Genomic DNA, 20530 nt, shown 5'->3' on the forward strand with positions numbered 1-20530 from the left:
ATATTTTTTGATACGAAATTGTGAATATGTTGAGAAGTAATCAGGTTATATTTACCTCGAGCTATGGCGGCGCCAATGCAAGCCCCCAGCAGCAGCAATCGGCAGAGCCAGCGTATTTCCGTCGTCGTCGTCCTCGTCGCCATTTTGTCGAGCTGCAAGAATGGCGTCATCTTTGGCGCCATTGCGTTTTATGTTGCCAAAATGTCACAACAACTGCAAAAGGAGAAGAATAGGAAGTGTTGAAATAACTGTGTGTATATATGTTTGTATGTATGTGTGTATGCAATATGCAACAATACGTAACGTGAATTGCGCAAACAGCTGTGCGTTAAGTGAAAGAACTATGCAAAACATTAACTTTCAATTAGAGACCGAGGCAATCCACCACGATCCTCTGGCTATTTTGCGCATCATAAATTCCAAATCAATTTTCCTAATTAGCAAATGTCGCTGGCAATCAAGGATGCTCCACCAGAGCTTTGGCTGGCAGCGAGCAGGAGACACTAGCACGAGCAGGAGCACTTTCAAGATGCCGCAGTTAAATGAATTACGCCACGTGGCGCAGTAGCCGAGCGAGGAAGCATACTTCAGAGTGAGCAGACGCAGGACCCATGTGCAAAATTAACTAGCACCGGTACATTCTCTGCTCCTGCTGCGCCGCGTTCCGCTAACACAGGCTCCCTGCTCGTTGGTCATTTTGACGCCTGCCGTTTCGCTTTCATTTCCACAATTTGCACGCGCACTTCCTTTGCGCAGTCGCTTCCTTTGGCCGTTCGGCTTTTGTTTTGGCCCCAAAGCCCGTCTAATAAGTTAATTGTAACTGCGCTGCACTTTTGCCGCTTTTGAATTTATGATTAGCCGCGGCCAAGGATGACGATGATGTGGGCTTAGCTGTCCGTTCCAAGTGCTTAACGCGGCTCATAGTTGGACTTCTTTTGAGGCGGCTTACAGTTAATATTATTTCTCTTCTTTTTTTTTTTACTTGCTTGCTTGCTCTTCTTCTCCTTCTTCTTGGCCATTTTGTAACTTAAAGCCAGAGCACGCGGTTCGCATAAATGTCAACTGAGGTCCTGCTGCGTTTTATGAACTCGACTTTTATGCATTTCTAGCGCTTCCCTTTGAATAGCACTGCCATAGGAATCTCGGGCCGGCGAAAGAGCTCCTCCTCCTCGTCGTCGTCGTCGTCGTCGTCATTATTGTCGTTTGCGTTTTTCCTGGCAGTTCTCTGCTGCTCCTGCTGCTCCTGCTGCTGACTGACTGTGCGTCAACTTCATAATAATGGCCTGGCTCTCTTGGCCCCTCTTCCTGCTGCCAACACAAAGTTTCAATACCACACAGTGGGTTCGATTATGGCTCGGGCACGTTGATTAAGCGTAATTCGTTCACTCGTGTTGAACAGTTTTTGGAGCAGCCTCAATTGAATAGTTCTAATTAATTTGTAATTGTTTTCATATTTCATCATAGTTTGCGTGAGTGCGAGGGCTGCTCGGCCCACTGTCGTTTCATTTATAGTTACTTGACACGGCAGCTGTAGCTGTAGCTGTAGCTGCAACTGCAACTGCAAGCTGGAAAGATTCTATTAACCTAAGAAATTACGAGAAATGAAAACTTATTACGAGAAGTCATTAAGATTCAAAGAATTAAAAACTTCAAAAGTAAAATGTGGAAATGAGGCTGGGCCGAAGCCGAAGCCAAAGCCAAAGCATCTTCGCTAACAGCGCAGCCATACAAACTGTTGTCGGTCTTAAAGAGAAGCCAAGCGCTGCCCCAGCAAAGCCCCAGTCAATGGCAGTGCGCTTTGCTTTCAAGTTTTAACTACTTGACGGCAGAAAGGAAGGTCATAATTGTTAATGGGATTTTTGTTTAAACGTATAAGTGCAGCCGCAATTACAAAAAAAAAAAAAAAAAAAAACAAAAAGTGCACAATTCCATTTTTATTATTTCCTGCCTGCTGCAAAAGTTGTAATTTGATTAAAAATTCGGCGAGTAAGTTTGATTAAAAAACTTTTGCTTTGACAATTATTAAATGCTGCATATTAAATCATTTGAAAGGGTTCGCTTAATGTCTGGTCATTAAGCCAGGCAAATCGAATGAGTGGAATCAGTCCGCATCGCATCACATCGAATCGAATCGCATCGAATCGAATCGAGTCATTATTGCCACTCTTATCAATGTTCCCTGACAGTTTGGGTAACTTTGTGAGCCATGTTCCGATGTCAGCGACAACAACAACAGCAGCAACAACAACAACAACAACAAAAACTCAAAGGCTAGCAGTTAACGTTTTTCATATTGCCTCGGCATTTTTATCAGCCATTTGCCGACTCATTAAGCGAAGTGGGCGTGTCTGCCCTGTCGTTGACGGTTGGACTGCATTTTAAAAACGTCATTGGCAATTCGGTTTTACATGCTTTTAATTGACGTCGTCATGCAATGAAATTCAATTTATTCTGCACACCGTTAATAGTAATTCATACTGATGCAGGAGGCGGTATACACTTCCACAGATCGAAGTATGCACGACTCCGGCCCTGACTTGAATAAGTGCGCCACCTGCGTGCACACACGCAACTCCTGCTCCTGCTGCTGCTCCTGCTCCTACTCCTGCTCCTGCACGTACGTGTAAGTACATGCAACAGACAGATGGTTGGTTGGCTTGCTTGCATTTAAGTCAAACACTGCTGTGCAACATGTCGTATGCGTAACGTGAGCTCAACTTCTCCAGCCAGGCGTATGAGTAATAGTTCTTGAGCCAAACGAACAAAAGTTTGCAATTAAAAACGCGCCATGAGAGCAGAATGCAATCTAAAATTGCCAAGCAACAATGATAATTATACGAAATATTCACAAACTAAATGCAAATGGAATGTTTAATAGGCATTTACGAGTGCCTTTCGATTTGCTTCAGTTCATCATTTGAATATATTCAGTAGCCGTTTCACACCTTCTCCATACTTTCGCAGTTGTTGTTGCAATTCCGTCTCAGTCGGTTAACTGGAATTGCTACCAGCCAAATAAAAACCTGTTTCTGGCTTAAATAGCGGCTAATAGCCACTTAACGCTTATATAATTTAATGGAGCAGTCAGTTGGCATCTGACTCAGCTTTAGGGTCGCGTGCCCGACTCGAGTTGAATGACTTTTTGAACGAGAAGAAAAAAACAACAACAACAATAACAAATCAAATTCAAATGATGGAAAATATGAATCAAATGCTACAGATTTCGGTAGACGACTGCAATTTCAATGGAAATTAAAAATCACAGCATGCATAAAGCTGCGGCCTAGCAATTTTTAATTAAAGATTCCGCTCGCCCTCGGCCCTCGGCCCTTGGCCCTCGACGCGTCGCTGATGTTGATTTTGATGTCAAATCTAAATTGTTCATTTTGCCAAATATTAATTGACTTTTCATGGCTGGCACGAAACATCATTAACACAAATATAATTACGTGACAATTTGATGATTCTCCTTTTTGCCATGCACTAATCAAAAAGCAAAATTAATTACGCCGGACCGAAACGAAACGAAACGAAACGCTGACCCACCCAGCCACCCGAGGGATCAATCAGCAAACAGACCAAAAGGTAAACAATAAAAAGCTGCAGAGCTGGCGAGCAAATCCCGGCGATGTTTAAACAAACACAGAGCCTCCAACGAACACCCAAAAAAACAAAAAAAACAAGTAAGAAAGCTCTAGTCGAGACTGCTCGACTACGAGATCCCCTGAACCCTTGGAGTGCTAGCTATTTCAATAATTTTTCGCGTCTTTCAGCTTACACAAGAAACACACACACATACACAAACACATACACACACAAGCACCCACGCATAAACACGCATGGGCTGCAGTGTGCGCTTACTATGAGAACTTAATTGTTTAATAACTTTTTTTGTGGACGTACGATCTTCATGAAACTTTCAGATTATGATTATAACATGAATATGCATGTAATTGCCAAAGCACAAGTCTCTAGTATTTGAAATACGCGTTTTACAAAAGTGAGGGTGAGGGGGTGAATTTAGAGGTGGGGGGTAAATTTTAACAAAAACCGAAATTGTATAAATTGCATATAAGCATATATAAAAAATTTGGAGACTCTAGCAATAAAGGTGTAGAAGATATAATTTTATAACTGGTTTTCGATAAGGTTTTTTATCGATAAAAAAAGATCGGGATGAGTTATCGAATTTTAATGATAAACTCGATATCCGCGCTGTAATTACGAACATTTTACAAAAAATTTGAAGTCTCTAGCTCTTATATCTTCGGAAATCGACGCGTTCAAACATACGGACAGACGGACAGACGGACAGACAGACAGACGGACAGGGCCAAATCAACTCAGCTCGTCACCCTGATCAAGAATATATATACTTTATGGGGTCTGCCACGCCTCCTTCTGCCTGTTACATACATTTCAACAAAACCATTATACCCTGATTTCCCATTTTCAATGGGTTCAGGGTATAAAAAAAAAAGGTTCGCCCAGGCTGCGGGTTAACTTTGAAAAATGAAAGTCCACTTGGGTCGCCGAGCCGCTGAGCCAAGCAGCGTCACATTTTTCAATGGCCAAATAATAAAGCCCACAATGTCAGCTGGGAGTTATAATCTGTTTGCCGCTTTTTCATTGCCGCCATTTGGTCATTTGCTTGGCCGTGAGGTCCTGTGACCTGTGTCCTTTTATTTTTTTTTCTCGTTTTGCTGGCGACGATGCGGCTAAATGAAACGTAAATTTGCAGCAATTACGCGGGTAAATATGCATTTAAATAAATTTGCATACAATTATTTACTGCGCCAGAGTCTAATCAGATTTATCAAATTGCGTTGCGTTTGCTTTATTCTTTGTTTTTGTTTTCGTTTTGTGCTAATCATCTTTTCCAATGACAAGCTCAAATAATTGAAATTTTAATAGCGCCAGCCACCGACCAGATTGCACTGTTGGCTTATGTTTCTGCTAAATAAAAGTATATATGTATATACTTATATATACGAGTGTGTATATAGAGTCCGCCTCGTTCTGGTAATAAGCCAAAATGTTTTATGTGGCATCTCGTTTATCAACTCACTGATATGCATATAAGCGCATCCACTTCGCTTTGTTCGCATCGCTCGCATTGTGCTGGGCTGCCTGTGATCGGTGATAAATGACCTACTAAAAGCGACGCTAAATATTGATAAGCACTTTATATGTGTGTATATTGTCTGTATATAACTACTTTTGAACACATTCATATGAGGACTTTTGTTTTGGCCACTGGAAAATACATAAACCATATATAATAACTGTATATATAAGTATATGCTATTTTAATTGCTGGTTTTAATTAAAAATCAATTTAGGCTATTTGTTGTATAAATTAATTAAAACTGTTTATAAATATGAATATGAACATTATAATAATTATTATTATTTTAGTTTAATGCGTTCGACTCATAGAGAATTATTAGTGAAATACTGACAGTATTTTATTTGTGGCATCTATTTATATTTGATATATTGGAATCATATTACATATGTATGCATGTTGTTCACATAATATATAAATAACCAACATACATTACACATTTTGTTTCAGCTGATTTGGCAAAGAGATATCTAAACAGATATTTAAATAATAAATTAGACTCAAAAGAATAAAGAAAAAATGCGGAGCTAAATACCAAAGCAGCTACGTCTTCATGATGCTCTTGCTCTCTCTCTTGCTCTCTCTCTCTCTCTCATTATTCGATGATACCAAACTAAATACTACATCAATTACGTGTTCGTGGTGCTATGAGTCTGAGACAAGTACATTCACCCTCTTCCTCTTCCACTCTCCCTCTCTCACTCTCCCTCTCTCACTCTTTCACTCTCCCACTCCTCCTCTCTCACTCACTCACACTATTCGTTAACATTACTCTCGCGTAGGCAATTCCTTAAACTAATTTGGACAGTCATCTTTTGAGCCTCGGTTGTCTCTATAAATAATATTCGCATTTAAGAGGAGCTCATCGCAGCTTGAGCAGGCTAAACATGTGCCTAATTTTAAATAAACATTAACATTTGCTAGATTTTCATTGTTTCGTTTCTCTGTTTTTTTCTGCCCCGGATTTTTGCATTTTTTTTTGCTGCAGCGAATTAAAAGGCACATAGCTTTGCTGCAGATAAGCCACTCGAAGATTTACGACTCAGTCAGAGACGAGCTGTTCTTATTTTGTTGCTGTTGTTTTTTTTTTTTTTTTTTTGCTATCGCCAGAGCAGAATTCTTAAAAATTCACGAGCTAAACTAAACGGGATGAAGGAAAAGCTCGTTTGATGGCGGCGGGGCGGCACGGTCAGACGGGGACGGTTGGAGGGGGGAGTACAGCGAATAAACAACGCACGAGATTTTCAACGATTTGGAGTGACAAATCCGGCACGATTTGGAGCTGTCCGTGTGTCGGGCAGACGCAACTTTGTCGCAGATTTATATGCGATGTCAGTGGAAACGGTTTATCACTTTGGCCTAGGCCTGTTCGTACCTTTTGCAGATTAGAGGCCACCAGAAGGGGGCGGCGAACGACAGGCGTCAGGAGCGCCGTTGCTGGGCACAATTGCTAACCCAATTTCGGGCCCAACTCGAGCTGAGCCAAAGGTTGAATATTTCTGTAGAAAATTCCCCGTAGATTTAGTGCAATTTCATTTACTTTTGTCTTGGCATTTAGTGAGATTTGTTGGGTAGTCGACGCTGTCGCCTGAGATGGCGGAGCTCACAGCTCCGGCTGGCATTGTCAAGGATAAGGTAACATTTCAATACATTATACCTTATTGCCTGGCCTTTTCCTTCCTCCCGAGAATCCAGTAAAACTGCTGAGAGTCTGTTTAAATATAACATTCACCTAAAAATATATAATTTTCTTAAGTTGTCGCCCAGACAACATGCAAATGAGCTCCTAAGCAGCTTTCCACTTGTTTGTCAGTTATTTATTGCATGTTTCGAAGAATTCCTCGCAATTCAAATCAATATTTGTATTTATTTTTCTTAGAGAAATTCGAAAATTTTCATCTGGTTTTAATTTTTGCATAATGATCTAATGAATAGCAAATGTGAACAGTCTGCGCGAAAATTCAATGCTAATTTTCGACTGAAGTCATTTGCCATAAATTTCGTTTAGCTGTGCAGACAGAGAATTGGGAGCTCTATGAAGCCCCCCCCATTTGTTGCCGTAGATCCCAAATCAGCGCAAATTGGTATTAATTATGAGCTGCTTTAATTGTATCAACTAGAGATGAGTTGATTTTCATATTTATATTTATTTAATTATCTGTTCTTGGCTCTCATTCACTCACTTCTGCTCCTGCTGCTGCTGCTGCTCCTGCTGCTGCTGCTGGCTGTTAGGAAAGAATTACAAAGAAACCTTTTTGATGTCAATCATTCAGGCGCTTAAAGAGCTGTCAGGCCCGTCTATGTCTAATAAGACGCCGTTTGGTGGCGGCGTCAAAGGAATTTAAATTAGCCAAGGCAACTGTCGGTGTCGATGCAGTCGGTGTCGACTCCTGCTCGCACTTGGCGCTCTCTGCTAATGAATCATGATGCTATTATTTTATGTATTTTGTTTGCTCTCGTTTCGGGTTTTTGTTTCATTATTTTTCGGGCTACGCAACGATCCTGGTGTAATAAGCGTAAAACTTTTTGGCAGCGCAAATTTTTGGTTTTCTTTCAACTTTTTTTTGCATTTTTCTTTTTTTTTTTTTTTTGTGCCTTGGCGCCGCGCCGAGTTTTCTGTTCAGCATTTCAACCAATTAGTTGGCAGTTTGTTGGCTTGTTTCATTGCCGCTGATTGACAGCAGTGTTTTTTTTTCTTCTTCTTCTTTTTTTGCCCTACCTTTTCCGGTGATGAGGGATGACCCTAGTCATCTAAACCTATTCGCCAGCGTCAGAGCCGGCATCTGTCGGCCTGGGCGTGACTCTTAGCTATTTTGTTGCCTTGTCTGCCAGGAGTAGCTCCACTTTCAAATTGGCCAATTTAATGCCGAACACCTTGCTTGCACGCTCCCACACACACGCACCTGCACAGACGTGCCCACGCCCACGCCCTCGCTCACGCTTACGCCCACGCCCAGGCAATTGTCATTTGAAGTTGAGCTGTCAAACTCTCACCACATCCAGCAATTTGAGCGTGTGTGTGTGTGTGTGTGCGTGTGTGCCAGACACTCTCAAGACGTTGCCCGCCCGAGTAACTATGGCAAACACTTGAGCTCCTTTTGACTTTCTTAAATTCTCAATAGCTCATGTCCTTTTTAAGCGCCTGTTCGCCTCTCTTTGCCCCGCTCGATCCCTCTTCATTTGCCTCTATTAGTTCTGCTAAAAGAGAGAGAGAGAGAGAGAGAGCGCGCATCTCTCTCTCCTGCCTCCAGAATATGTTTAAGTGTTTCTCTTTCATCATCTATGGCCACATTGCCCACATTTGCGTTTTCAATTTGGAATTTTGAAATGCTTCGTAAGACGATTTGCATTATGAGCTGCACTGGCTGCTCAGACTTGCATTCGGCTGATTGCTTGGCATAAACTGGCATACAAATTGGATCTGAGTGTTGCACGGCTTCTGGCAAGCTACTTCAAGCGCAATTCAATTAATTGCGGCTTAGTTTTATCTGTGGCGCGGCACTAAAATGTGATTTGTTCGACGGAATTTATATTGGACGCACTGCCGGATGCTAAGTTATTTCCTGTGTCACCTTCAATTAGGGCCAATCACTCATATGCGGCGGACAAGAAGTCAAAATGGCCATGTCCTGTTGGGTCCTTCCTTTGATTTGTTTAGTTTGGCAATCTTACACAGCTCGCCGCACGGCAACCAAGTGGATTAGGCGTGCTAATGACAGCTCCGGACAAATAAAATGGTGTCCTGTTTTTATGGGACCATACCCCCCACCCCCCACCCCCCGCACCCAACAGAGTCAGAGGGAGCGCTGGCAACAGCACAATAGCAACAAGCCAGCAGGCGACAGCTTTTTGTCAAAATTGACATTTCGTATGCGAGAGGCGTGCGGGCGGCATCGTCTGCTGACGGTCCATAAGAATATATTGACATAGCCGTGTGCTGTGGCCCGTCCGGCGTCTGTCCTCGGCTGACGTGTGCTGCTGGTACAACGGTGCGTATGATTTTTATAAATGCCGTGTCGTTGTCGAAACAGGAAGCTCACGAAATCGATCGACATTTGCGCTCTTTGTTCTGTCTACCGTCACATAGCACACGATTTTTTTCTTTCTCATGTGTGCGAGTGTTCGAGTGTGTGTGTGGGTGTGTGGGTGTGCTTTGCATGGCATGATGACTCGCAGTGAAATCAATTGCTATAAATTTGTACGGCTTCTATTTTCTTTTTCTATTTTTTGTGAGTCTTCTCCTGTCCCCCCTCGGGCTCAGCCTCCCCACTGAGCGCAATCAATCGACGCTCCCTCACGCCGAACTTTTCTTTTGGGTCGCCCTGCGCTGAGCTTTTCGATGCGTATTATATATAAATAGAGCGCAACTGATTTGTCAGGGTCATCCAAAATATTTGCCGTGTCGATTTAAACAATAATAAACAGGCATATTTTTCCATTTGTAAGCCGTTGTTGTTGTTGTTGTTGTTGCTGCTCACAAACTCTCTGCACGTAGCGGATATATGTTGCTTTGTTGCTGTTGTTATAAGTCGCATTCTTGGAGTATGTGGTGAGGCTTACGTTCACGAATTGTCTTGCATGCAGGACAAAGTTATATGACGTGACAGATTTTGTTGACAACAATCAAATGCTCTCAATTATGTAAGTTGATTATATTTGCAGACAAAAAGTAGTCAAACTTGTTGGAAGTTTGTCGAAAGGTGAGAGACTGACTTTCCTGTCTAGAGGAAATATCCTGAGATATATGTAGAAAAGTTGACCAAGACTTTGAAAGTAACTTTAATATTTCTACCTCAAACCGAAACGTGGCAGCTACAGCAATAATATTTTAGCAATTTTTTGAAATAATCTTCTTTGGATTTACTTTAAGCAGTAAAAAACATTGTTTATTTTTAAAGGGTATCTGCAGTTGAGACAACACTGGCTGGCAAGCACGTGCGCAATCTGCCTTGGCCAGGATGATGATAAGCAGAAAAAGAAGAAGATGAAGAAGATGGATAAAAAAAAAAAAAAAAAAAACAGTCACACAAACAACAATGTGAAGCCAAGTGAAATTGCAATATGTTCGCTGGACTGGAGAGGAGCCGATGGGGGTCTCGGCGTGCAGGAAAAACAGCTCAGATCTTGCAGTTATGTTTAGAAAACTTTTCAGGCACGAATGGCCCGCAGCAACACGTTCCAGTTGCTCTGTTGAAATTTGCACGCAGCTTGTCTGTCAGACGGCGGGGGTGGCAGGAGTGAGTGGTAAATGTGGGCGCTGGCTGCACTGTTTTTGCTGCCATATTTCAGCACCCTTGAGGTGTGAAATAAACACACACACACACACACACACACATACTGTCTGTGTGTAGGTTTAAGTTTAAGGCTGCACTTAAGTCTGTCGAGTAGAGTACATCAAATGTTTACTTTCAAACTGCCTCTCGGACAGGTCCATTTGAATGCTAACTAGATAAAATAGTTTTCTAAATATTTGTTTCTCTTTATTTGCGGCTTTGTTTTTTTCTTCTTTTTTTGCCTAATAAAAATGCCAGCTCAAGTGAATTTCAAATTGAAATATATGAATTTTACATGGTATACAAATAATTAACAATCAACAATTGAATAAAAAAAGGAATTTCTCTGACTTTGTTAGTTTTAATTAAAAAAGCTTGTAATCCTATTCGCATCTGAGCTGTGGATCGAATTGTTTTCTATTTCATTTTGGCAAATATGTAAATGTTTACATAGATATCGAGAGCAAGAAAAGCACACACGCACACCCGCACATTGCCACAAATATATATTGCACTTTTGCTGTTTACATTGTTTCGTATTTAATATCCGTTTTCAATTGAAGCAAAATCTTATTAGAAATTATTTCCCTTCATTAAATATTTGTTTATTGCTGGTGTGTGTGTGTGTGTCAGTGTGTGTTTGTTGTTGCTGCTGCCATTGTGTGCTTTATAAAAGAGTTGAACCAGACCAAAACAGTTTGACCCGACGACCGTCTGGCCAACATATATTGTTTGTATTACTTGTAAGCCCTAAATATACGAAGAGTATTGTTGTTGGAGTTGTGCGTGTGCCTGGCATACATGGCGTATGCGTGTTGTTGATACAGTTGATTGGCTTAACGGCGTGACCAGTTTTGTCACACAATAATTGTCTATTTTCTCACTATTTGCACGAGCCCATTCAATTAGGCAACAAGCTGCTCGCCCCACCTTCGTTGATTACAGAGACAAAAGGATAATAAACTATTTGCCTTGATGCCTTAGTTGATTAAGTCACAGTTCAAACGAGTCGAAATGAAATTGTCTTGAGGACGGCTAGATAATAAATTGAAATAGAGCCGAGTGCTCGTTACTTGTTTAATGCCAGTTTCAAGAGTTTTCTGTAAATTTCGCATTTGAAAATTCAATGCATATGCTACCTCGAATGATTTTTCCACAAACTGCAGTTCAATTTGTATTCAGGCTTCACATTTTTTTTGCCGGCTGCTCTTCTGTTTGCATGTTGTTTATGAAGTGTTTGAAATTCGGACGTTCAACTGTGCCTTGTTTGTTTGTCTTTCATGTTAATGGACTTTACGCTCCCCCAGACATGAGCCACACCAGATAGACGCAGTGCAGCCCAGCGAATTGAATGCATCGGCATACAAACATCTATGGCGCGATATATACACACGATTTGCCTTCGCTCTGCCTGTGTTTGCAGCTGACGCCGTTTTCGTTTGACTGGGACAGTGGCTAGAGCTTGTCATCAGCTCCACGGAAAATTGGGGGCGCGCATCATTTTTTAGTGAGCAACGTTTTGGCTGCGAGCCTGCCACAAATTGCAATTAGTTTTCCCCAACTTTTTTTTGCTTTTCTACTTTGTTCAATAGCCCGCCGTGCCATGTGTGTGTGACTAATATTAATAACCAAGTGGCAGCTGACGAAATATTTGCATACAATTGAAGACATGGCGGCAATGTGTGATATATCTCTGTGAGAGTGTCTCTGTGTGCGCGTGTGTGTGTGTGTGTGTGTGTGCGATGTGCGATGTGCGCTTCATGGCTATAAAGACAGAACGCACATAATCATAAATAAAATACAGCACATCGCCACGCACTCACACTCACACACACACGCACATGCCACATGCTGCACGACAATTATTTGTGTTGCTGCAACACGCCAAATAAACATTTTTGTTGCCTGACTGGAGCTGGGGCTGGGGCTGGGGCTGGGGCCGAGACGAAAGTCATCATAAAAATGAAATACAAGGCAATATGGCTTGTTAAACATGTGCGCTGGCTGCTCTGGCAGCACTTGTCAGCAGTATTTTAATATGTATTGCCCCCCGTGCACCAAAACGTTGCATATTAAATGCGCGCTCATAAGTAGGCAACGAGTCTCGTTTATTTATTTTCAACTCACACTTATACATATGGCATTCGCACGAGCTCGCCTCTCACCTGCCCGAATGCAGAGCTGTCGAATAAATGATTTTCATAATCAAAGCTCTGTTGGAGCTTCCCCGCGCTGTGTGGCTGTTGAATGTGCTCTGTTATAACTTAGTTAGGGTATTTGAATTATAAGTTTTAAGAGAATGTTCCATAAAATATATAATAAACTTATCTAGCTAATTATGTGGAAGATATAGTTTTGCTCTTTGCTATATAATACCTATAAGTTCTCTAAGGTATTTAAACAAAGCCCTGTTTCTATAATTCAAATGAAACTTCAGCGTAATATCGACTATCTTACGAAATCTATCAGACATAAACTACAACTCAATATTTATATTTTCATTCTATATATAATTAACTGTATATATGTAGCTATTCTTTTGCCAGAGTAGCTGAATCAAAAGCACATTCACTCGTTCCGCTCATTATGGATTATTAATTTCATACACACGCACACTCTCGCACATGCATGCATGTGACGTATAATAAGTTGCCGGCAGCTGTTGGGGTCGCCATCGCTTTAAGCTGGCAACTTTATACCAAATATGGGCTAATAAATCACACATGTGTACAGCAACTATAACAACAATAGCAACAACAACAGTATGAAATAATAACACAACTTTTGCCATATCCTTTGCTATGCATATTTTGGCCCGCATTCGGTGCGGCCCAGTGGCTCTGACGAGCAACCGTTGATCACGCCCATCTGGCGCACTAATGAAATTCCTTTGGCCCCATCGCTGCCAACTTTTAATATCGAGCTGCGAAAGGCAGTTGCAAACGTAAACAAACATCACTGATACGCCCACAGTTTTTAATTACGGCCAGGTAAGTCGAGCTCATTAAAAACTTGACTGGTCAGCCAATCGCTGTTTTTATTTGTATTTTTTCCCCGCTTTTGCCCCTCGTTTTCGTGCATCGAGCTTATCAAAGCTTGCAATTTAATTTCAGCCCAATATGTCGTTGTCACTGTCATCGTTCGTGATGTCACCGTCTCATAATGTCGAACGACCCCCAATACGCATTGAACAGACCAAACATAAACCCGAACCCACCTGCCCACACACTGCCATTCTCGATGTATACGCACTCGCGGCCCGTTTGAAAAATATCGCTTTATTATAATGGCTATCTGGCAAACAGCGCCATATGCAGTCCCACTGCACCAGCAACGGCTATGCAATCCGCACAACATGTTGACAATGCACACAGTCCTGGCCATGTCCTGAGGCGTAAACGAGCCACGAACAGTAAACAAATGGCCAGCGAACTGCTGCATCAACTGAATGTAACTGAATGCATACATGCAAAGTATATATGTATGTGTGTGTGTGTGTGTGTGTGTCTATTTGTGTATGAGTGGGTGTTTCTAACAAGGTACCGTTTATACGTATTTATTCACATATTACATTTTTTTTCATAATACAAATTTTGCTGAAAATAATATTTTCCGCTCGGTTCTGAAAAATGCTTTTATGCGAAAATTGAAATTTTTTTAATACAGGGTTTTTAAATTTGGCAAAGCTCTAAATGAAAATTTGATATATTTTCTAAATACGCACAAATCCAGAACCTAGAGAGCGGAAACATTTTATAAAGACATTTTAAATTTTATTAAATTCATGATATTTTCGAGCTTAACAAACATTTGTTTTTCTCACTGAGTGAAACATATAAAACTATAGTAAATAAATGAAACTGAAATAATATATGTATAAAACTTCAACTTTTTCAAAGAGTTAGTAAGGTCTCCATCTATTCACAATTTCTATACAATTTTAGCATATACTGTTAATCTAAAATTGTTTATGACTTTCTTTCACTATATATTCGAAAATAAAGCTTTGGTCTTTCTCATGCATATATGCCTTTAGTATTCAGAATAACCGCTGTCGCTTGTTTGGGGGACTTTCCCCTGGCAGACGCGCGTGTCCCGGTGCCACTCTGAATGTATTCATGGCTGACTGTTGCCAAAAATAAAATCAAATATAAGGGAAACCGGCAAAATTGTTCATGGCTGTTGGAACAACAATTGGCAGCTCGTCTAGCTATGAGGTGGGACATGGGCGGTGGGTGGTGGGAGGTGTGTGGTGTGTGGTGTGCGGTAGGAGGTGTGGTGCATCCAAACAATTTGTTTTCGTTATTCTCACGCAGGCAAATAACGCTTCAATAAATAATAACATGGCGCCAATCATTCCATCTTTGTCCCTCGCTCTGCTGTCGCTGTCGCTCTCTCTCTCTCTCTCTCTCTCTCTTTCTCTCTCTCTCTCTCTGTCTGTCACCATCTAAGCTGTGTAAACATTTTATAAAGCGCAATCGTGCAGAATAAATTGTATTTATTTAAATAGTTATACCCTGTGCATATTATGAATTAATAATACGGCTTGAATTTTTCTTATTCTTACATATATAGAGAAATTAAAAAAATAAATAAAAAGAAAATTTAGAACTAAATTGAAAATTTTTTTAAATAATTGCAGGTTATTCTTTTCATAGGGAAATGTGTATTCATATCTATTGCAACAGCGATACATGTATTTAAAAACCCGTACGTCTTCAGTTCTGTTGACACAATCAGTGTTATTAATTTCCTTTTGAGTAATTGCGAATGATAATTTATTTTTGCATGAAAGCATTTAGACTTTAATGTGTTTGGAATGGCTGACTTGAAGGCTGAATAGCTAACGGACTTATTGCTTCATTTAATTGGCAATTGGCATTAAAACTAGACAGAGACGTCAATCAAAATGATTGCATGAATTGCCATGTGATGTCATCTGTGATCTGATGCGATGTAGATGAGTTGCACTAGACAAATTTGCATAGGCAACTAAATGAAAATAATGTAAATTAAATGCCATTAAATTGATATGCAACATGGTCAACAATTTGTATCGTAAGTGTCGCCAAAGAAGTAAGAATAAAGAGAGAGAGATATATAAGGTGTGTGAGATAGAGGGAGAGGGAATCCTTTTGCTGATTGTACTCCTAAATAACCATAGATTTATTTAATTTTTTTTTAATATGCAATGTAAATTTATAAATGTTAACCATTTAATTTTTTTAATAATTTATATTTTTATTATTTTATGTATTTTTTATTTTATTTTTATTTATTTGTTGTTTTAATATAAAATGTAAAAATATGCATAAAAATCATTTAATTTGTTTTATAATAATTATTATTTTTTTTATTATTAATATAAAATGTAAATTAAATTGTATATAGTTAGATAGTAGTAAATTAAATATGTATTAAGGGCTATGAATATTTGGGTACCTAAATAGCTATGCATATTCATATATCAATTTAATAGCGGATAATCGCTATCACTATGTTAATTACATTTCAAGAATACATTATTCATCACTCACAATTATCAAATTCATTGATGTTTTGTTCGATTGCAATCAGCTCAATGTGCGCTGAAACAGTTTGGTCGGGTTTATTTAGCTAGTATTTTGGTAGACTTTAAGATTAATTTCATGAAATAAACACAGTGTGTGCAACAGTGTTTACCATTCGTACATGCACATGCGCATGCATGCATGTGTTTGTGTTTGTGTTAAGGGCTTATTGTATCTGCGAATGTGAAAGGACAACAACTGTGCAGTTGAACGGACTAACCGCGGGTACTGCAATAACCACAACAAATGCAACAACAACAACAACAACAACAACAGCGGCAGCATTGGCAATAACAACAACAATAATAACAACAACAACAGTGGCCACAGACACAACCGAAAAACAAAAGGCCTGGCCAAAAGAGTAAATACATATACAACGATGTGGTGTATGTGTGTGTGTGTGTGTGTGTGTGTGTGTGTGTATTTACGCGTGTGTGCGCCTGTGCCCAGCAGATGCGTCAAAATGAACGGAAATTGGCTTAAAAATGACAACAGCATTGTGACAACAGCAACAACAACAAAAACAACAACGCCAACAATGAGATCAGCAAATATCAAATGATACTATATTTTTTTTTTCTTTCTGCACGTGGGCAGTTTCATGAGTTGTAATGCGCAGATAATTAACATAAATCGAAAAATACATTGAATTAAAATTATTCGAGCAGATATATAATATATATTATATATTGAAGTCAACAGATTCATAAGGCACAAATGCAAATATGGCCAGGTGGAGCCTAGATATATGCCTATATCACTCAGCATACATACATAAATGTGTGTAAATATATTTAATTTGATTGCATTGCAGCTATAGTGCTTACATTTTGTTTGCACCTTTGCAACATTTGAAATATGTGAAAATTATTCGCTGACAGTTTTAGGATTTTTCTCTCTTTGCTGTTTGGTGGTTCAAGTGGTGCATTGACTTTTGCACATTATGAGCTTAAAATTGATACGGCGTATGCGTGATGCTGCTATAACGTATGCTGGCCGCTTTCCGCTGCGGACTGTTTGGGGTCCTTTGAGCCATGTGCCTGGGTCTCGTTTTTCCTGTGGGCATCATTTGCACAAAAATTGCAAATGCTGCCGCCAGCGGGCGCCGGACAACAAAAACCATGTGCGGACAAAAAGTTAACTGGCATTTTAGTTTTTCAGTTGGTTTTCAATTGTCCAACATGCATGCTTTAAAACTGACATTTTCAATCTTCTCTCTTTTTTTTCAGCTTGTCTGTTGATCAAGTGCTTGTAGTATGCATGATACCAGTGTACGCTCATAGAGCTTGATGCCTGTGCTTAACTCAATTGTTTAAACTCTGTCGCAGTTGTTAGCTATTAAAAAGTGACTTTTAGCCAGAGGCTTTGCGATGTTGTCGACTGTGTCAGTTAGGAAATTGAATTTCTATTTTGTTTGTGCACAATATTTTATAACAATTCAATCAAAATTCAACTGAATTTATTGTATACAGTTTATGGTATTATGTATTTCATATACAGTTTATGGTTTTATGTATTTGATTAAATTCTTTTGCATTTTTACTCCAAATACAAGCTATATACAATAGTAGATATGTTTTGACTTAATTTGAGTATGCCAACTGTGGAAATGGCCGACAGCATTCCCAGAAATTAATATACATTTGATGCTCTTTCCCGAGTTATTTATTTATTTTTTTAATAATTAAATAATTTTATATTCTTTCAATTGTTAATTCAGATTTTTTCAGTTGCTTTCTTTTCTGCTTTTAAAAACATTTATCTTTGATTCACTTATATAAATAATTTCTATTTTATATGAAAATACTTGAATAAAATGTAAATGAATACGGAAAACCACAAAAATTATAAATTGAAATTTAGGTTTTCTTGTTATTAAATTTTTAATAATATAGATATTTTTTATATTTTAAAAAATTTAGGTATTATTAATTTTTCTATTTGTTTATATTATATTTTATATTGAATAAAATCTATAAATAAAATAACAATACTACAAAAAAATACAAACTAAAAATTAGGTATTATTGTCATTATAATATTAATAATTTAGATATTTTGTATATGCTAAATAATTTAGATTTTTTTTTTTTAAATTATAATATTTACCTAAATTTAAATATATATTTTAAATTTATTTTTTTTTATTTATTTTTTTTTGCATACAATTGAAGATGTTGTTTTATAGTCGTAGCCGAAAAAAATAAAATATGTATATTGTATATATGTATCTACAAATTATATTTTAACGATTTCATTTGAGAGACTGAATAAACATTTCTGTGCTTTCCACATATAATATTTTGAAGATTTTTGTTGAGAGATTTTAAAAATGTGATTTTCAAATATTACATTTTAAATATTTTATTCAAGAGAAATTCTTCAACAGTGCCGCCAGCCTGAGGCGGTTATAGCCCAGCGTATGCCAGCAGTGGGTGCATTTGCTCACATGCACACACACATGCAAGTGGAGTATTTTGCCAGTTCCGCGTTGTCGCTGGTTTTCCTGTTTGCCAGTGACTTGTTGATTTTACAACTTTTCAATTGAACGAGCTGCAGCGTACGAGTCAGCAAATGTTTGCCAAGCGCAGCAGCAGCAGCAGCAGCAGGAGCAGGAGCAGGAGCAGAAGCAGGCGGGGATAAATTTATTTTCAATTATGCATGAAAAATGTCGAGCAGTGGAAAATCGTAGTCGTTATGCTTATGCTCGGTGCACGCAGCACGGCTAAGAGTATCAGAATGCAACTTAAGTTGCAACGCAAACAAATGCCAGCGACATATCGCAATTTTGACAACCAGGCATCAAAATATCAGTGCTATCCCCAGCTAACCATTTCCCCATATCCGAGCCCACTACCCAGACCCGTTCAGCTACTCTAAATATGTATATTTAGTTATATATGTGTATATGCCAGCCAACTGGCATGCGACTTCAAAGGATTGCAAATCAAGCAAGGCACGTACTTGAGCTGGAATTGAAAACTCCATGGGATATCGCCCGCTGCAGGAGGCAGCAGACGGTGCAAACAGTCAGTGGCCTGGCCTGGCAGGCAGACGGGCGAGGGGTGCTCCGTCAGTTTAGGTAGCGAAAATGGAAACGCAAATAATATTGAGTATGGCGACGACTTTGCCGTCTTTGTCGCCTCGTGCTGCCACTGGAGACTGTTATTGTGTTTGCCCTAAAAATAACCAGAAATTGCTTGGGTCTAGATTTGTTTACACAAAGGCGTTGGGAAATTGGCAAAAATGGTCGAGAATCTAAACAAAATAAATAAATAATATAGCGGGCGTTCGTTCGCTCGTTCGCTCTAAGGCAATGCTCGTTCCTATTGACAGGCGGCGTCAGTTGTCAGTACTTTTCTTGTGGTTGATGCAAGTGTCGCACGTTGTTGTTGTTTCGGTTGCTGTTGTTGTTGTCAACAACTTTTTGGCAGCGTCTGACACTTGACACTTAATGTGCATCATTGCGCAGCTGACAACTTCAAGCTATTTCCGTGCTGGTGCCAGCAGCCAAGCAGCCAAACAGCCAAGCAGCCAAGCACCCCAACCCACCTCACCCACCCAAAACAGCAGAAAGCGCACTTTGTTGTGCTCTCTAAAGTCGGAGCAGCTTCCTCTCAGCTCTCGCCGCTGTCATTTCAAAGCGAAAGTTTTGCATGGCCATAGAAAAAATCAAATAACAAATTGCAGCCGCAGCTGGGGAGTGGGTGGGTGAGCTCGGTGCACTCTCTGACATTTTTATGAGCAGCTGCAAAAGATTCTCGTCGTTCGCTTCTATTGCTCTTGTTTGCTTGTTTTCCACCAAAATTTTGTTGTGCGTGAAAAGTTGTGCGTTGATATTCTGTCTGTTGTCTGTTGTTGATATTGTGGTAAAGGCAACGGCATAGCGAGGCTAGGCGGAAGGATTCGATATATCATTTGGCCACAGCTCGATCAATGCCAATCGAGTTGTTGCCCGCAAAGTTTCCTCGCCAAGGACCTGGCCACAAAGGTGAGAGCTGCAGTTGGCGCTACAGCCAGCCACTCAGAAGGCAAAACAGCTGTTGGTAATTTACTGCCAGGCGGCCGAAAAGAAGGCGCGTCTTTCGAAAACTTTGCTGTGGCAGCGGCATCGGCCATACTGCGCTGTGGGCAACATTTTGGCTCCACTCTCCAACTTTCAATTAAGCTTAAAAGGACACAAGTTTGCAGTGCGCCCTACGGCCGGCAGCCTTCTGCTGGCATATTTCAATAAGTTTTTCAAACTCAGGCCCGTGCAGTAAAACAACATAATTCATACTTAACTCACCAAAACAGTTTCCTGGCAATAGGGGCGTGGCAAGGGGGCAAGGAGGCGGCTGGACTGCTGCAAGTGCGCTGTAAAAAAGGCAAGGCGGGAAATAAAATTGCATTAGCTGGGCATAGATTTTATTGTGACTGTATGTGTGTGCTGGCGAGTGTGTGTGTGTGTGTGTGTGTTGGTGTGTATGAGCTGCCAAAGATTTTGGGACTGCTCATAAAATGAAATTAAATTTATGTACAGTTGCAAAGTTGTGCTGCTGCAAAAGTGCGCGGCA

At 39.9% G+C, this 20530-nt stretch overlaps 1 protein-coding gene across 2 annotated transcripts in view; it reads right to left on the reverse strand.

Moving 5' to 3' along the window:
• Mur89F (Mucin related 89F) overlaps positions 1-20530 on the reverse strand; it is a 54828-nt gene that overhangs the window by 18707 nt on the left and 15591 nt on the right. For both annotated transcript variants that reach the window (XM_089463058.1, XM_018000636.2), the window contains exons 2-3: positions 20263-20330; positions 56-213 (exon numbers count right to left, since the gene is read on the reverse strand). In XM_089463058.1, coding sequence (XP_089319184.1) covers positions 56-182 — 127 coding nt within the window. In that variant the 5' untranslated portion in view covers positions 183-213; positions 20263-20330. The remainder of the gene's footprint in view (positions 1-55; positions 214-20262; positions 20331-20530) is intronic.

Source organism: Drosophila arizonae, chromosome 2 (assembly GCF_054131065.1).
Source record: "Drosophila arizonae isolate 15081-1271.41 chromosome 2, UAZ_ARI_1.0, whole genome shotgun sequence".
In the NCBI taxonomy this organism is placed as follows: Eukaryota; Metazoa; Arthropoda; class Insecta; order Diptera; family Drosophilidae; genus Drosophila; species Drosophila arizonae.